General features: G+C 45.2%; 1 protein-coding gene across 1 annotated transcript in view; it reads right to left on the bottom strand.

Annotated features, from left to right (window-relative positions):
* Nucleotides 1-18311, bottom strand: part of DNAH2 (dynein axonemal heavy chain 2) — a 194813-nt gene that overhangs the window by 15640 nt on the left and 160862 nt on the right. The window contains exons 63-76 of the mRNA XM_007952352.1: nt 12856-13020; nt 12135-12260; nt 11836-11984; nt 11697-11763; nt 11305-11455; nt 10735-10883; nt 10424-10557; nt 10156-10300; nt 9831-10030; nt 7725-7851; nt 6052-6238; nt 5703-5851; nt 5388-5571; nt 5002-5192 (exon numbers count right to left, since the gene is read on the bottom strand). Of these exons, the coding sequence (XP_007950543.1) occupies nt 5002-5192; nt 5388-5571; nt 5703-5851; nt 6052-6238; nt 7725-7851; nt 9831-10030; nt 10156-10300; nt 10424-10557; nt 10735-10883; nt 11305-11455; nt 11697-11763; nt 11836-11984; nt 12135-12260; nt 12856-13020 (2124 nt within the window). The remainder of the gene's footprint in view (nt 1-5001; nt 5193-5387; nt 5572-5702; nt 5852-6051; nt 6239-7724; nt 7852-9830; nt 10031-10155; nt 10301-10423; nt 10558-10734; nt 10884-11304; nt 11456-11696; nt 11764-11835; nt 11985-12134; nt 12261-12855; nt 13021-18311) is intronic.

Raw genomic sequence — 18311 nt, forward strand, 5'->3', positions numbered from 1 at the left:
CAGAGCTCCCAACCAGAAGGCTGGTGGTTCAAAACCCACCAGCCACTCCTCAGAAGGAAGATGGGGCAATCTACTTTCATAGTGATACTGCCTCTGAAACCCAAGGAGAGGTTGCTATGAGTCGGGTCCGACTCGACGGCATATAACAACAACAACATATATATGTATGTTGTGTGTGTATGTACATATATACATATATATATATGTATATGTGTATATATATATATATGCTTTGATATATAAATATATATATTTGAAACATTGAGATATTTTAGCAAACAGATGCCACTGTGGAGGCACTCACTCAGCTATGCCAGGAGATTTGGAGGACAGCTACCTGACTAACTGACTGGAAGAGATCCATATTTGTACCCATTCCAAAGAAAGGTGATCTCACAGAATGTGGAAATTATCAAACAATATCATTAATTTTACACACCAGTAAAATCTTACAGAAGATAATTTAAAAAAAAAAAAAAAAGCAGTTGCAGCAGTCTATTGACAGAGAACTTGCAGAAATGCAAGCTGGATCAGAAGAGGACGTGGAATGAGGGATATCACTGCTGCTGTCAGATGGATCTTGGCTTAAAGCAAAGAACACCAGAGAGATGTTTACTTGTGTTTTATTGACTATGCAAAAGCATTTGATTGTGTGGATCATAACAAATTATGGGTGACACTGAGAAGAATGGGAATTCCTAAACACTTGATTGTACTCATGAGGAACTTGTACATAGATCAGGAGGCTGTCGTTCAAACAGAACAAGGGGATACTGCATGGTTCAAAATTCAGAAGGGAGTGCGTCAAGGTTGAATTCTTTCACCGTACTTATTCAACTTGTATGCTGAGCAAATAATCTGAGAAGCTGGACTATACGAAAAAGTGTGGCATCAGGATTGGAGGAAGACTCATTAACAACCTGCAATATGCAGATGACACAACTTTGCTTGCTGAAAGTGAGGATGACTTGAGGCACTTACTGATGAAGACTGAAGAATACACTCTGCAGTGTGGATTACATCTCAACATAAAGAAAACAAAAACCTCACAACTGGTCCAATGAACAGCTTCAGAGTAGATGGAGAAAAGATTGAAGTTGTCAAGGATTTCATATTACTTGGTTCTACAATCAACACCAATGGAAACAGCAGTCAAAATATAAGATGACATATTGCATTGGGCAAATCTGCTGCAAAGGACCTCTTTCAAGTGCTGAAGAGCAAAGATGTCTCCTTGAGGACTAAGGTCCACCTGACACAAGCCATGGTATTTTCAGTCACCTCATATGCATGTGAGAGCTGGACAATGAATAAGGAAGACCAAAGAAGAGTCAATGCTTTTGAGTTGCAGGGCTGGCAATGAATGCTGAAAGTACTATGGACTGCTGAAAGAACTAATAAATCTGTCCTAGAAGAAGTGCAGCCAGAATGTTCCTTGGAAGCAAGAATGGCCAGACTTCGTCTCACCTGTTTTGGTCATGTTGTAAGAAGAGAACCTTCCCTGGAGAAGGATATCATGCTTGGTAAAGTGGAGAGTCAACGAAAGAGGGGAAGGCCTTTGACAAGATGATTAACACAGTGGCCACAATCATGGGCTCAGGTATAGCAGGGATCGTGGAGCTGGCACAGGACCAGGCAGTGTTTCGTTCTGCTGTGCATAGGGTCGCTATGAGTCAGAGACAATTCTGTGGCACCTGACAAAACTATCTATCTATATCTATCTATGGGAGAGAGAGAGAGAATTTTATCTCAAGGAAATGGCTCACTCAGTTGTAGAGGCTGGGAAGTCCCAAGTCAGTCCATGGTCAGATGTCAACTTTGCCAAGACTGTCACACATGTTGGAAGCAGGTTCTTTCCACTGATTGGCTGCTCATAGCCGATTTTATCGTAACTGCCAAACCACTAAGAATCATGGCCCATCCATGTTGACACATATTTTTTCGGAACGTAATTCAATCCATGACATCAGCTATTAAGAATTATTATAAATCTATATGGTAATTAGGGAGCTCTGGTGGCATAGTGGTTAAAGCATTCAGCTGCTAACCAAAAGGTCCACAGTTCAACCCCAGCTACTCTGCAAAGAGAAAGATGAGACAGTCTGTTTCCATAAAGATTTAAAGCCTTGGGAACCCTATGGAGCAGTTCTACTCTGTCCTACAAGGTTGCTGTGAGTTGGAATTGACTCAGTGGCAGTGGGTTTACATAGTAATTAAAACAATGTGGTACTGAACTCAGGAGAAAATAAAGAGTTGAGGAACCCACACATATATGGAATATATGAGCAGGCATTGCAGATCAGAGGGATAACTGTGGACTATTTGATAAATGGTACTAGCAGAACTGATTATCTATGTGGAAAAAAATAAAAGTGGACCTTTACATCAGACCATATTTCTAAAACTCAGTTCCAAGTATGTTAAAATCCTAAGTGCAAAAGTCAAATTACAAAATTGTTTTGAAGACAAATAAAGGAAAGTACCATCATGACTTTGGAGTAGGTAAAGATTTCTTGAACAAGACATAAGGAGGACAGACATAAAAAAAAAGATCACTAAATTCAACCTCATAAAATTTAAGAATTTCTATTCACTAGAAGACGACATAAAGAAAAAAGACAAGCGACAAAATACATAACGGACAAAAGATTAGGATCTGGAATGTATGAAGAAGTACAAAGCATGAAGAACAGCGTGAGTGAATGTCAAGCACATAATGTTGAAGGAAAGAGAAAGCTGCCGGGGAACGAATCCAGCCTGATTCCATTAGTGACACAAACTGTGACGAGAAGAAAACGACAAACACAACATTCAAAATAGTGACTTCTGAATGGGGAGGGAAGATGGCAGGATTTTAACCTGGACTTAAAAGAATATGGATTGTGAATATTTAATAAAACATTAAAAATGTGGAAAAAAAAGAAAATGGCAGTAGTTTTATTTTTAAATTGGATGATGGGTACACAGGTATTCATTGAATCATTATTCTTTATATCTTGCATATGTTTCATATTATTTTGTATTTACTTAATATTTAATTCTTAAAAAAAAGAACAACTGGATAGAAGACAGTGATGCAGGAATATACTGCAGGACTATCCTCCTAACTGGCAACTGGGGGCTGTGATTATAGGGATTTTCCTAATTGAAGTGAAACTCACATGAACAACTGTCTTCTTATCTCTTTGGGCTGACTTTGTTTATCCTGATGCAAAAATTGGCCTCTCGCCGAAAACAGCCACATTGAAATACTTATTCTAGAATGAACCCTGTACTGGGGGAAATATTATAAAGGACATTATTGGGTCATTTGGCAAAGTTGGAATATGCTCAGTTAATTAGGTTAAAATACCATATCAGTGTTAAATTTATTGATATCTATACTACAGTTATGTAAGATAACCTCTTTATTCTTAGGTTTGAACCCTTTGCCTTGAAATACACAGAGGTATTTAGGGGTAAAGAGCCATAATAATGTATACAATTTACTCTTAAATAGCTCAGAAAAAAATGTGTGTGTGTGTGTGTGTGTGTATGCATATATGAAGAAAAAGAGAAAGAGACAGAGAAAGATCAAATGATAAGGCAAATGGGGCAAAATATTAACACTAGGTGACTCTGAGTAATATATGGGTATTCTTTACACTATTCTTATTCCTACAACTTTTCTGTAGGTATAAAATTATTTTCAGAAAAAATGTTAAAATATATTGGCCTCTATAAAAAGAAATGAAGTCCTGATACTTGCAACCACATAGATGAGCCTTGAAAACATTATGCTGAGTGAATTAAGTCAATTACAAAAGGACAACCACCGTATGATCTCACTTACATGAAATATTTAGAATAGGCAAATATATAGAGACCAAAGTTACCAAAGTGGTTACCAGGAACAGGAGGGAGGGGAAAGGGAGAGTCATTATTTAAAAAGCATTGAGTTTGTATTTATGGTGATGGAAAATTTGGCAACGACTATTGGTACTGGTTGTACTACATGATTAATGTAATTTGTGTCACTAAATTGTACATGGGAAAGACGTTGAACTGGCAAATGTGTTATGTCTATTTTTACAATAATTTTTTTAAAAAGAAAAAAGATATTGGCCTCATTGTCAGCTTCCAAAAGAAATCTCGTTGTACCAAGTATACCCTGGATTTTCTCCTTTCCCTGAAAGTTGGAAGGATCACAGGTCAGCAAGCAGCATTTCCCATAAATCTCTGGGCTGGGCCAGGACTGCTAAGGTCTCTCTTCTGTCTGGACCCTTCCACCACAGAGCCACCCTCTCTAATTTCCCTCTTCCTCCTCCTAGATTCCCCCTCAGATGCACCACTGATAGAGCTAAATAGCACCTGCTTCCAAACTTACATACCTCTACCTATCACAGGATATGCAACCAACAAAGGTCCTATAGTTACCAAGGCACGCCCCTCTCTTAAAAGGCAAAAGAAAAAAAAAAGGGGGGGGGGTTCTTTAAAAAAATGAAAAAATTTCTGTTACACTGGTGACATCTTTGAAGTGTTTGATATTTTAAAAGGACTACACAATTACTTCTCTGGGCAGAAGAGAACATAAAGAAACAGAGTGGCAGGAAGGTTCAGTGGTTAAGAGGATGAATTTGGGAGCTCAACTACCCAAATTCTGGCTCTGGACTAGTAATTTACTCTTTCTATGCCTCAGTTTCCTTATATGTAAAATGGGGGTGATAGTAGTACTTGCCTGCTAGGGTGTGAGAGTGTGTGATTAAATGCCTTGATCAATGTGAAGTACTTAGAACAGTCCCTAACACATAATAATAACTCAAGAAATGTTAGCTATTATTGCCATTATGTTCTAAGAGTTTGGCACAAGAAGGAGAGAAATGAGTTGGAATTTTTAGGTCCTTTGGAAATAGAATCAAAGTTGTTTTGCTGTTAAGGTAGAGAGAATCACTCTCTGATCCTGACAGGAGGAGAGGTAGACTAGATGGCCGGGTTGATTCTGCTGTCTACAGCCACTCGTACCTTTGGTGGCTCTGTGGTCATCTTGATGCTGGCCTGTAGGATGGAGATGGGGAAGTCAGGGTGGGGGCTGGAGCTGAGCCAGAGGCGGAAGGCAGGGTGGGGGTCCTCCACTTGCAGCTGTTCCACCAGTTTATCCAGGTTAGGCATCCAAGACAAGGACAGGTGGCAGTTGGCCAGGAACACCCAGTGTCCTGCAAGGAGATGCTGGGCTTAGTGGGACTCATTCCCTAAACCGCACAGGTCCCCACACCTTCCAAATGCTCAGCTTTGCCGTTCCTAGGCCTGTCTGCAGAAGCGGGAGCCGCAGTTGCAGTGGTGGGATTGGGTTTGCAGATGCTGGGGAGCGGGACCAGTGCCAAGACAGGGGGAGAACGGGGTGCACTGACCCTGACTCACACCCTCGCGGAGGAGCCGAGCAGCGATGGGGGCCTGGCCCTGGCCCAGCGACAGGGCACTGAAGCGCTGGGCCATGCCCGTGTGCTCTGCCAGCTGGAGGAGGGCACTGGTGGGGTCTACACCCGGGGACAGGATAAATATGAGCGGAGTTCGTGGAGTTGAATCTTCCATCACCTGCCAGAGCACAGGGTATGACTTTAGGCAGAAGACACATAATAAAGTAGGGAGAGAGACTGAGGAAATGCACGGTAGACTGAAACTGGGAGGGCCACCTGGGCTGGTGTGGGCAAGGATTAATTACTGACCAACTTCATATTTAGCACAGGCGGCTCAATGAAGCGGGAGCCAAGGTTGGAGACAATGAAAGAGGTCACACAGAATGCCACTCGGTCCTGGCGCAGGGAGCGAACAATCAGCATCCGTTGCATTTCGTTGCAGGCATTCTCCCACTCGCCTGGGGATGGTGGAACAATTGCAGTTAGAGCCAGTCTGGAGCAGCAGGACATCTAGACAAAGGGGCACCTGCAGGAATGCTGGGGGAAGGCAGAGGCAGACTCAAAGGAGAGGAGCTCAAGCATGAAGAGAAAGGAGAGCACCAGCTGGAAGGAGGCGAGGAGAAGGGCTGGGAGGCTGAGGGCCCCGCTGCTCGGGCACCTGGCAGCATGGCCTTCTCCGGGGCAGCGTTCGTGTACCACAGGTGCCAGTCACGAGGATACTGCTCAAAGGAGTTCATGAGTCCATGGAAGTTGGTCAGTTTGTCGAGCTCCGTGATGTTATCCCAGTAGGCATCTGCAAGCCAACTAGTACAAGGGTTGTCCATTTGGCCCTCCCGGTCTAGGACCTGCCGGGAAGGAGAAGGGGAGAGAGGGATAAGCTGCAAACACCTCAAAAGGATTATCTCCACAAACACACCCCGACCAGGTGTGAAAGTCAAGTCTTGCATGAAACCAAGTAGAAAGATGTATCCAGGAATCCGAAATGGGTTGGAATTGACCTTTATTGGGGAAATATATGTGAGGACCTAGGACTCCTAGTGTCCACTCTCACATTGAAAGTTAGGAAGCTGGCGCCCTCTGGTGGTTATCTGGTAATAATTTCCAGAGTAGCTCAGACCCTAATGACATTCATTGGTAAGGCCTTTCTTTCCTAGAAGCATAATTGTGTGTTCCTTCATTCATATTTCATTCTTTTAAAAAAAAAATTGTTCACCAGCTATGTATTTTAAGCACTTGGGACACATCACTAAAAAAAGGAACAAATAACTCTGCCCTTGAGGTGCTTATTTTCCAAACAGGAGGGCAGTAAAAAAATCAAAAACATAATAAATAAATAAATATTTTGGTATGCTAGAAGATGATGGTGCCATGGAAAAATCGAGATGGCAAAGGAGATGGCAAGTTCCGAGGAGGAGTCTGAAGTACTATGGAAGAAGGTCGAGAAAGCCATACTGAGTTTTGAATCAAGACGAGAAGGAGGTGAGAAGGGCCACGTAGACATGTGGGGGAACAGTCTTCCAGAAGAGTGAAGAGCCAAAGCAAAGGCCCTGAGATGGGCTGTGGAGAGCAGGAGGCCTGTGTGGCCTGACTGGAGTGAGCAGAGCAGCGGAAGGTTACCTCAGCGATGGGGGATACTAGTCAAAACGACATCGATTTAAAAGGATCTCCCTGGCTGCTGTGCTGAGAGATTTCTGGGGGTGGGAGTGGGAGCTGTTGCCACTGTGGAAATCCTGATGAGAGATGAAGTGAAGGTGGTGAAAAGGATGAAATTTTTGTCCAAGAGAGTGGGGGAATGACTGGCTCAAGGAAATGGATGACTGTCTGGCAGCTTTAAAGGTCACTGTTAGAGGGAGTCCAGTTGGTGTGACTGCATGTTTTTCTCCAGCCACGTTCAGAGGCGCGGGCTGCACAGGGACAGAGGGAAGGAGAGCAGAATTTACCAGGGTCTAGTTTGGCCAACAAGAAGGAACGCAGAGAGGGAAGGGTCAGAAGGCCGAGGGATCGCACCAGGGAGAGACTGTAATGGTGACCAGGGAATTTGGGCTGGGGAAGGAGTGGCTTGAGAGGCAATGAAAAAGTGGCAAATCATGCCAGTCAATTGGTCACAGGTAAAAGGAGTTCCAAAGTCCATCGTGTAACCCAGGCCAGAGGGCACGAGGCCAGTCACCCCACACAGCCCCAGGGAGCTCATCACGCGCTTCTCCGTGCCTGGTTTTCCTCAGCTCCCTCACTGGGGCTTTGGGCCTAACCACTGGGCATGGAGTCCTTGTCATACTTGCCCACATCCCCAACCTCTATCACTACACTCGGATTGCCCTTTGTCCAACTCACCACACCCCCACGTAGAAAGAAGTTGTATTCGTCCATGTTGAGCTTGCCAGAAGTCTCCAGGATTTTGGCACACATCTGAAAACTGAATAATAGCTTGTGGCGCTCAAAAAGGGTGCGGCAAGTGTACCTGGGAGCAGGAGACAGAAGGGATGGCAGAGACAGGATGTTAATATGAATGCCTCCTGAATGAAGAGCATATAATCACATGATCTTAGACAGAGGAAGGACCTCAGTCTTCATCTAATCCAAATCTCCTATAAAAAGCCAATGACTCAGGGACCAAGAGAGAAGAAGTGATTTTCCTGGAGTTCATTGGTAATTAGTCATTCAGTCCCATTAACACAGACATTGCTTGGACCTCCTACTATATGCCGGCACTCTGCTGAGCCCTAAATCCCCAGGGATGAATAAGCCAGTCATAACAAGGTAGAGAGGACATGCATAGAGGCCACAATAATGACTGGCATTGTGAGTCCTATAGGCAGTTAGCAAGGGGGTCATCTCTACTTGGTGGACTTGGAAGATTTCTGAGAGGACTTCCCAGGGTGAAGAGAAGTTATCAGGTGAGACAGAAGAGGGAGAGAGAGTGGGAGCACTCCAGGTAGTGTCCATAACATGAGCAAAAGCAGGCAGGTGAAGAAAGCATGGCACACAGGGCAGCCAGTGTTGTTCAGGCGTCTAGTGTAAGTAAGAGGGAAGGTGAGGCGTGAGGCTGGAGAGGCAGGCAGGGGCCAGGTCACCAAGGTCATCAAGGGCTTTGTGGGCCACTGGGGACAAGACAACCACTGAGGAATTCATGTCAGAAAAGGATATGGTCCGACTGGTGAGCTTGGAAGGCTCACGCTGGCAACCGTGGAAGGGTAGGTTGGAGAGGCATTAAGTTAGAAGCAGGATGGTCTGCTAGGAGATTCTTGCGCAGTTCAGGAAAAAAGACTGTGAAGGCCTGCACTTCAGTACAGTCATTGGGAGAGTTGGGAGGGAACCATTTGGAGAAGTACTTATGGGTAAAACTTGGTGACTGATCTGAGAGGTAAGAGAGAGAGGAGTCAAAGGTAACTCCCAATTTCTGGCTTGGGTGACTGGGTGCTAGGTGTTGGTGCCATTCAAGGATGAGGACCCTGAAAGAAGAGAAAAGAAAAAGAAGAGTTTGATCTGAAACAAAATGAATTTGAAGGGTCTTTGGGATGTCCAGATAGAGAAGATGGGCTGGTGAAGGAGTGGTTTGACAGGCAGTGAAAAAGTGGCAAGATCATGCCTATCAATGGTTCACAGGCCAGAGGGGCCCAAAAGGATCTTGCTATTCAACTGTGATACATGGACCAGCACCAGGACAAAACAAAACCAAACTCTTTGTCATGGAGTCCATTCTATCGCATGACAACTCCATGCGTTGTTCACAGAACATCTCTGCTCCATCGGATTTCCATGGCTGTGACCTTTTGGAGGTAGAACACCAGGCCTTTCTTCTCAGGTACCTCTGGGTGGATTCATATGATCCACCTTTCGGCTGGTAGCCGAGCTCTTAACCTTTGCATCACTCAGCACCTGGAAACATGTTAGAAATGTAAAATCTCAGTTCCCCCTCAGACTCACTATATCCGAATCTGCATTTTAAGATGTCCAGTGCTTTGTATGCACCTGAAGGTTTGAGAAGTGCTGGTCTAGTAGACAGTTGTATAAAACAAAAACAAACAAAAAAAAAAAACAACTCACTGTCATCGAGTTGATTTTGACTCATAGTGACCCCTCCTTGGGTTTCCGAGGCGGTATCACTATGAAAATAGATGGCCCAACCTTCCTTCCGAGGAATGGCTGGCGGGTTTGAACCTCCAGCCTTCTGATTAGCAGTTAAATGCCTTAGGCTCTATGCCACCAGACCAATGCTTAAGAGAGAGCTGAAGGTGTGAAATTGGGAATAATCAGCCCACATGTGATAGTGAAAGCACGATAGTGGATGAACTGCCCAGGAAAGGTGCATGGAGAGAAGAGCAGTGGGCCCAAACTGGTGGCATGGGGAAGCTCCAAGGTAGAAGCAGCAAGCAGAGTTAGCAAGAGAGCTAGGTCACTTGTCCTCCTGCCCGTGGGCCATGGGATGAGCCCTCAGACCTGTAGACAGCGTAGGTGTGGTATTCATTCAAGTAGTCAATGCGGTCCTCCAGCTTATTGCTGCGATGGCTCTTGTCGATGCTGAGGATGAAGAGGTTGATGTAGGCATCCAGCGAGAACTGGTACATGGGGTCGATGCGGCCCATGTCGTTGAGCACGAAGAACAGTACCGATGCCCTCTGGGCGCACGGGCGGTAAGCCTGTAGTTGGGGCAGAGTCAGAACCACAGAGGGGCACGGCATGGAGCAAGGGCTGAAGGAAGGATTCCAGTTACTTCTTGATGACCGACAAGGGGCAGGGGTGCAGGCCTCAGGAGCTAGCTCACCTCACGGGCCAAGTCAATATTGATTTCTGTGGTTTCACTGGTCTCCACTTGCTCTGTCACCTCATTGGCAGTTATCTTGGAGGTCCGCAGGGTGTTCACCAGCTGCACATCGTCTAGCAGCGAGCCTGTGGCCTCATTCAGCAGCCTAGAGGGAAGAGGCACATGGGAAAAGGAGTTAAGAGTACAGGCTTCCCCAGCAGCCTTGTGCCTGTTGGGGAGAGAGAGGGCCGGTAGGATGGTAGATGAGTGGATGGAGGCAAGGTCTCACCGAAGGATCTCATCCTCCAGCTCCTTGAGCTTCCTCTTGCCAGCAGCAATGTTGATAACTAGTGTGTCTTTCTGCTCCTCCAGCTCAGGCCTTTCCTTCCGGACCACAATGCCCAGCAGTTGTGCCTCCAGGCCCTGGAGCACCCGTACTCATGATGAGAGTTCCACTCCTGCAACCTTCACCCTTTCCATCTCCCAAGCCCCTCATCTCCAACTATTCAGCCCATGCTTAGCCTTGTTCCAGATCCTTTCCCAACTCTACAGCCCTTCTTGCTTTACCCAAGCTCTGTCTAGGCATCAGCACCCACCTACCTGTTCTTTAACAGCAAAGTTGACTATGGTGGTCTTGGCTGAGGTCTCTGGGCTATAGTGGGGGTTTGAGAGCTTGGTGGTGATGTAGAAACGGAAATTGGGATTGTATTCCACCTCCTTATCTCCAATGCGCATCAGCAGCCGACCACCTATAAGGTGGTAACTGTTGTTGTTGTTATGTGCCGTCAAGTTGGACCCGACTCATAGCGACCCCTCCTTGAGTTTCTGAGGCAGTATTACTACGGAAGTAGATTGCCCCATCTTCCTTCCAAGGAGTGGCTGGTGGGTTTGAACTGCCAGCCTTCTGGTTAGCAGTCAAGTGCCTTAGGCACTACACCACCAGAGCTCCTACAAGGTGGTAACTAGGTGTGCATTAACTTATTCCCAAACCAACATCCAATGGCAGCATCTCAACTTGCCCTAATGGCCCAGTTCCAGGCCAGCCTGGATTGAAGGGCAGTAAGCAGAGGGCACAGGCAAAAGGCCAGACCTTTCCTCACTAGTGCCCTACCCAATTTCTCTCTAGCCCTTATCCCAAAATCCAACCCCAAGATAAGCCTGGGCCCTGACCAATTCGAGCTACAGATTTGTTGAGCACAGGGTTGAGGGTGGGGTCCAGATATTCTTGCACGTTCTGCAGCAGGACTGGGTAGCCAAACTGGATGGACTTTTCTAGGATTTGAAGGTAGTCACTCATCTGCAGGTCGATGATCCTGAGGCCCTAAGAGAGGAAGGGAAAAAGATGAAAAAAAAAAAAAAAAAAAAAAACCCACTGAGGAATAAACAAACAAACAAAAACCCAAACCCACTGCTGTCGAGTCAATTCTGACTCATGGCCATCCCATGTACTACAGACAACTGCATTAACCTGAGGGATGCCAGGGAAAACATGGCCTAAGGAGAAGGCCTCAGAAGAGACAAGGCTTGGGAAGATATTCAAAGCCTGGCCCCCAACCTCACACCTGGCTTCCTTCCATGTTCTTAATCCACCTTTGGGCCTGAGCCTGCGGATCGATCATCAGTGCCCACCTGAAGAGGGAAGCATGGTTGGAAGACAGGCTCTGTTGCTCCTTTGCCTCTCACTCCCAGCAGGGTCCTCACCTGTTGCCACGGGTGACTATGATGCCATTCTCAGTGGAGAAGGCATCTGAGGGCAATCCCTGGATGTTCCAGTCTCGAACTTTGGTAGGATTGGACAGGAAATTATCGAAGGTGAAGCGAGGTGAGCAGGGGACCTTCAGCTCCCAGATCTGGGAAGGGGAGGATAAGCCCCCAAATGTCAGCCTGAGTCCAGCAGCCCCTTCCCGTCTCTCTATTTCTTGTTATTCCCAAAGACCCTGCCCTGAACCCTGGTCTCAGAGCCCAAACATCTCAGTCATCACATCTGAGCCTTATCTCACCTTCTTGATCCAGATTTGGTTGACAATCTCATCCCGGTAGTTGGTCAGGAAGGGTCCCATGTAGGACAGGAAGGCAGCGGCCAGGAGACAGTCGCCCACCAGGTAGCCCAAGTCTTCCTCCAAGCCCTGGGGAACAGCAGGGGAGGTAGAAGCCTGTTTGAAGCCCCAGCACTTTGGGAGACACTCAGAATGCTTTTGAAGCATTTGAACTCAGATACTTGGAATGTTTTGAAGCACTCTCCTCTGGAAACTAGATGAAAGAGATTCTTTCCCTCTCCTAAGCCTTCATACTCTAGAGAACTCTAACCTGGTTCTAATTACTCTTGAGTTCCTCATCTTTAACAGCAGTGTTTGTATCTATTGATAAGGCCTTATCCTTTCATTAGGCCAGAAGGGTAGAGCCAGTATCCCTTCCTTCAGTTGTCCCATGCCTACTGTCCATCCAGCAGAGAGCTACTGACTAAGAGTACTGACATAAAGAGTCCTTGTGTGTGCTTACCAGCCCTACCTAAACACTGCAGCAGATCCCTGGTGGTACGAAAAAATCTGGCTTTCCACTTTCTCAGTAAATGTGAGATCTGTGGAGGAGAGGAGGGGAAGAACTCCCATCCTCCAGTCTTAGATTTCCCTAAACCCAAGTGTTCCCGTCTTCCTTGTGTGTAGTTCAATCTGAAGGCAACTGGTGGCAAAAAGGAGAGCCAGGTGTTACAGCTGGTCTCACCTTCACTGTCTCTTCCCACCGGGCCTTCTCGCCGGCCAACCCGGACACCAGCATCCCCGCTCGCTCCAGCTTCAGCTCCATCTCCTCAGACTTCTTGCGAAGGTCCTCCTTCTGTGCCAGCTTCTCATCGTATTGTTTCTTCAGCATCTCCAGCTTCTCAGCTACCTGGGAAGGACCAGAATACAGGGAATCAAACATCAGGCTTGAGGCCACACTGTTCTGGGTTCAAATTATGACTGCCATTTTGTAGCTGAGTGGCCTTGGGTAAATTCATCATTGACTGAGTGATTAACCTTTCTTACAGGGCTTGTTGTAAGGATAAATGAAGATTATAGCACAGGGTGCTAGCACACAGGAAGCAGGCAGTACCTGGGCTCCACAATGAAGTGACCACCGAGAACTCAGAAATGGAATAGACAGCTCTCCAAGATGTATTCTTTAAAACAAAGTAGAGTTTCAAAATGTCACCTTCAAGTGACAGGATGGCTCATAGGGCTTGATAGGTTAGAAGAGATTAACATCTAAAGAAAGAAGGTATCACTCACAAAGGATGTGGTCAGTCAGCTGTGGGGCAAGAGTTGGTGACTCGGGAAGTACTGGAGCAGGAGTGCCTTGACCTCTGACACCTGCATCAGTTTAACCCCGTCAGAGCCGATGCATCAGCGGCTCTGCTCAGTGATGCCGTCATCAGCATTACCTGACCACCTCCTTGGGAGTCCTGCTCATTAGCAAGATTCTGATGATAATTTGGTTTCCCATGGAGATTTGCCGCAGGAAGGTATCCAGCCTGCTTGATAACTGGATATTTATTTATTTTGTTTGTGGTGTTTTTGTCTTTAGTGCTTTAATTTTTATAATACAAGAAATATATGGACAAGGTTAAAAATCTAAATAATATAAAAGAGATTATATTAAAAACCCATCTGTCCTGTCCCACCCCAAGCCCCATTCTTCAGTGGCTAATTATTTCTTAACCATTTCTCTTTTTATTTCTTCTAGTCATTTCCTCCATATCTCTGAACAATATACTTATGCTATTCTTTTAAAATATATACTAATCTCTGCCATTTTAATTGTTTTGTAATTTAAAATTTTTCTTTTAATCTAAAACTTATTAGAAATTTTTTCAAACCTCGAATATAGAATAATATAGTGAATACCTATTATCTAGACTTAGCAGTTAACATCTTGCTATATTTATTTCATCTAATTTTTTTTTATTGTTATTTGGATGAAACTTTACAGACCAATTTCAGCAATTTAATTTTCCATACAACAGTTCATACACATTTTGTTTCATGACATTGATTGCAATTTTCCACAATGTAACAGCTCTCTTCTGACTTCCTCTCCATAGTTACCTCTTCCTTGTGTCCTTCCCTCCCATGCACTCCTGCCCTCCAGAGTGGTCTCCCTGTGCCCTTCTATTCTCCCATTATTGATCTCTCCAAGAGTGCATCTACTTAATGTAAATGTTCAGCCCATATGTATTTGGCTGGAAGTCACAGAAGTTCAATTCCAGACCTGAAGGACAGCTAGGGGCCATAGTCTCAGGGGTTTCAACAGGCTCTATCAGACCAGCAAACCTGGTTGTTTCGGTTGCCACTCTAACAGAAGATACCACAAAAGGGATGGCTTGAACAAACAGGAGTTTATTCTCTTACAGTTTGGAGGCTTTAAGTCCAAGTTCAAAGTGCCAGGCTCTAGGGGCTGGATGAAAGCCCCTCAACCTTGAACTTCAGCTTTGCCTCCTGCTCCCAGCCCACTGAAGTTAGAGGCTTTTCTTCACTCAGACAGCTGCTGGCTGCTGAGGCTGACAAACCCAAGGTTGACAAGTAAAAAGGCACAGTCCTGATGTTACCAAACAACATGGCAGGCCATTAATTCAAGTCCATCGAAAGTCCCAAGGTTGGCAGAGCATGGCAGGCTGCTGAACAACAACACAGCTACATGCCATAAGCCAGAGACCATTCCCCACGGCTTCTTCTTATATACAGGAAGCAGACCACATCCCTAAGGCAGCTACTCAGCTATTCACAGTAGATTCCACCATGGAGTTCATTACCAGTCTCATCATGGGGAATACTACATCCAGCTGCCCAGCCACTCAAATAGGCCCAGCCAAGTTGACACACAAACTTAACTACCACACGAGTCTTTTTTGTTTGCTCGTTTTCATGATTTTGAGTTTTGTTCTTTCTACATTGTTCTCCCACTCTATCCAGGATCTCCTACACAGAACTCCCTCTGAATGGTTGACAGTTATAGCTGGGCACCATCTGGTGCTTCTGGTCTCATGGTCATATAGGCTGAGGATCGCATGGTGTACCAGTGCCTTGGACTAATCGTTTTCATGTGTCTTTGGTTTTCTTCATTCTTCTTTGCTCTGGATGAGGAAAGACCCATCGTTGCATCTAGACCCATCTGCAAGCTTTTAAGGTCCTAGTCACTACTCACCAAAGTAGGACGTGGAACAATGGTTTTGTGTAGTATGTTATGACAATTGAGCTTAATGTCCCTGCAACCATGGTCCTGAACCCACAGGTCCAACTATTTGCTCCCTCTAGGTAGGTGGTTCTCATCTAATTGTTTATTGCCAAAGTATTTTAAAGTAAACTATAGACACTTATATGAAATTAAAAGCTTAAATGCTTCATAATAAACAAAACCAAACCCACAGCCAGTCAATTGTGACTCATAGCAACCTTGTAGGACAGAGTAGAATTGCCCCATAGGGTTTCTAAGGCTATAAATCTTTATGAGAGCAGACTGCCTCATCATTCTGTCAAGGAGCAGCTGGTAGGTTCATCATCTAAAAAAAAGGGCATTCTCCCACATAAGCATATCACCATTATCACGCCTAACAAAATCTGTTGTTTCTTAAAAATAATTTTTTCTATTTATGTCTTTTTTGAATAGTGATTGCATTCACATGAATCAAAGTTTAAAAAGAGAAAAAGGGTATATCGTGAAGAGCGAGTCCTCCTCCCACCCCTGAGCAGCTGAGACTGAGCAGAATAAGAAATGGGAGAATGGTGTAGGGATTTTAACATAAGAAAGTTGAATTCTAGCCTTTTTTTTTTTTAAACTCACAAAGGCCAAAGAACTTGATTTCAGACTAATTTCTTTGGGCCTTACCTTATAATGGGATTTCATCTTTGAACTTTCATTTCTCTCTGGGAATTGCGTACCAGTTGCCTGCAAGTTGATTCCAACTCAGTGACCCATATGTGTCACAGTAGAACGGTGCTCCACAGGGTTTCCAGTGGCTGATTTATCAGAAGCAGATCACCAGGCCTTTCTTCTGAGGCATCTGTGGGTGGATTCAAACCTCCAACCTCTCAGTGAGCAGCCGTCCATTAGCTGTTTGCACAACCCAGGGACTCTTGTAATTGCATCCAATACCAAGCCTGTTGCTACTGAGTTGACCCGCACTCCTAGCAACCCCATGTGTTACAGAATACAACCGCTCCATAAGATTTTCCTGGCTGAGCGTTGCTATGGGTCAGAATTCGCTCAGTGGCAGTGGGTTTTGTTTGTTTGTTTGTTTTCAATTTTTGTGAAAATAGATCTCTAGACCTCTCTTCTGAAGTGCCCCTTCAAAGGTGCTTTTGAACTGCCAACTTCTGGATTAGCAACTGAGCACAAACTGTACAACCCAGGACCCTCAGGAACTGCATAACAGAGGTTATATTTCAAATTGTGGAATGCTTGTGCATTGCTATTTTATTATTGGAATAGTTTAATGCTATCATTTAATCTCACTGCATAACTTCTGAAATTTAGTTACCTAGGAGCTCTGGTAGCATAGTGGCTAAAGCACTTGACTGCTAACCAGAAGGCTGGTGGTTCAAACCCACCAGCCACTCCTCGGAAGGAAGGTTGGGCAATCCTACTTCCGTAGTGATACTGCCTCGGAAACCCAAGGAGGGGTCGCTATGGGTCGGGGCCGACTCGACGGCACATAACAACAACAACAACAACAAGTGCTGCTATAAGACAAATACCACACCTGGGTGGCTTTTAACAAACAGAATTTTATCTGCTTACAGTTTAGAAGGCTGGAAGACTAAATTCAGGGTGCCAGCTCTAGGGGAAGGCTTTCTTTCTGTGGGCTCTGGCGGAAGAACCTTGTCTCTTCTGAGCTTCTGCTCCTGGAGGTTCTTCAAGTGCTTGACATCTCTTCTCCCCTGTCTCTCCTCCTAAACCTACTCCCATAGATTCGATAGGGTAGAAGTGCCCCATAGGGCAGAATGTAGTCTTTCTCCGACTGAGCAGCTGTTGGGTTTGAACCACCAGCCTTTTGCTTAGCAGCCCAATGCTGGATCGAAGTGCCACCAGAGCTCCTTTTCTTCTCCTTGTTAGCTTGCATTTAATCTCTTAGATCTCAACAAAGTTTGACTGGAGATTCACCCTACACTGCTCCTGCCTCATCAACGTAATAAAGACAGCCCATTCCCAAATGAGATTATAACCACCAGCAATGCAACAATGCATACTCCTTCTCCTTGGGTTTCTGAGGCGGCATCACTAAGGAAGTAGACTGCCCAATCTTCCTTCCCGGGAGTGGCTGGTGGGTTTGAACCACCAACCTTCTGGTTAGCAGTCAAATGTCTTAGGCAGGCATAGATTTACAACACATATTTTGGTGATGGGACACATACACACACAATAATCCATAACATAGGCTATTTGGTCAATGTAACTAGGCATAATTTGGAATGGGAAATAAAAAAGAAAATGAATTTTCAACCTGGGTGTAGAGTTTCCTTGAAGTAGATTTTGATTCTGTTCTGGCCCATTTCAGAGCCTTCTGGGGCAATATCTAAACCAGTGGTTCTTAACCCTTACCAAACCAAACCAAACTCACTGCCATCAAGTCTATTTGACTCATAGCAACCCCTCCTTGGATTTCTGAGGTGGTATCTCTAAGACATTTTCAGAGTTAAAACTATTTATTCAAGGTTTGTCTTGATATACACAGCAGTGAGGGAGAGCAGGAAAAACGGTATTAAAAGCCAGGAACCCAGACAGAGGAGTAGTCAGCTGCAGGGATCCAGGTGAAGAGAGGAACTCAGGCACACCCAAAGCAGCAGGGTGGGAGAGCAGGAGAAAGGGGATTAAAAGGCCTAGGAATCTGGACAGAGGAGGAGTCAGCTGCAGGGACCCAGGTAAGAGTGGTACGAGAGGGTTCCAACAGGGAGATAAACTTGTCTGTTGGTTTGTCCTACCATGGTGACGTGTTGATGTGAGTTTTGAGGCTGATCCACTGGTGTTTCTAACCCAGCGGGATGCACATGGTATAAGCCCATCGGGATGCACATGGTGTAAGCCCGGTTTACAGACTGAGACAGACTAGGAAGAAGGAGGAGGCCGTCCACTTCTCAAAGAATTGGCCAGGGAAAACCTTATGAATAGCAAAGAAACACTGTTTGATACATTACCGCGCAACTTTA

Source organism: Orycteropus afer, unplaced genomic scaffold (assembly GCF_000298275.1).
Source record: "Orycteropus afer afer isolate SDZICR_OR568_19922 unplaced genomic scaffold, OryAfe1.0 scaffold00330, whole genome shotgun sequence".
NCBI classification, from domain to species: domain Eukaryota; kingdom Metazoa; phylum Chordata; class Mammalia; order Tubulidentata; family Orycteropodidae; genus Orycteropus; species Orycteropus afer.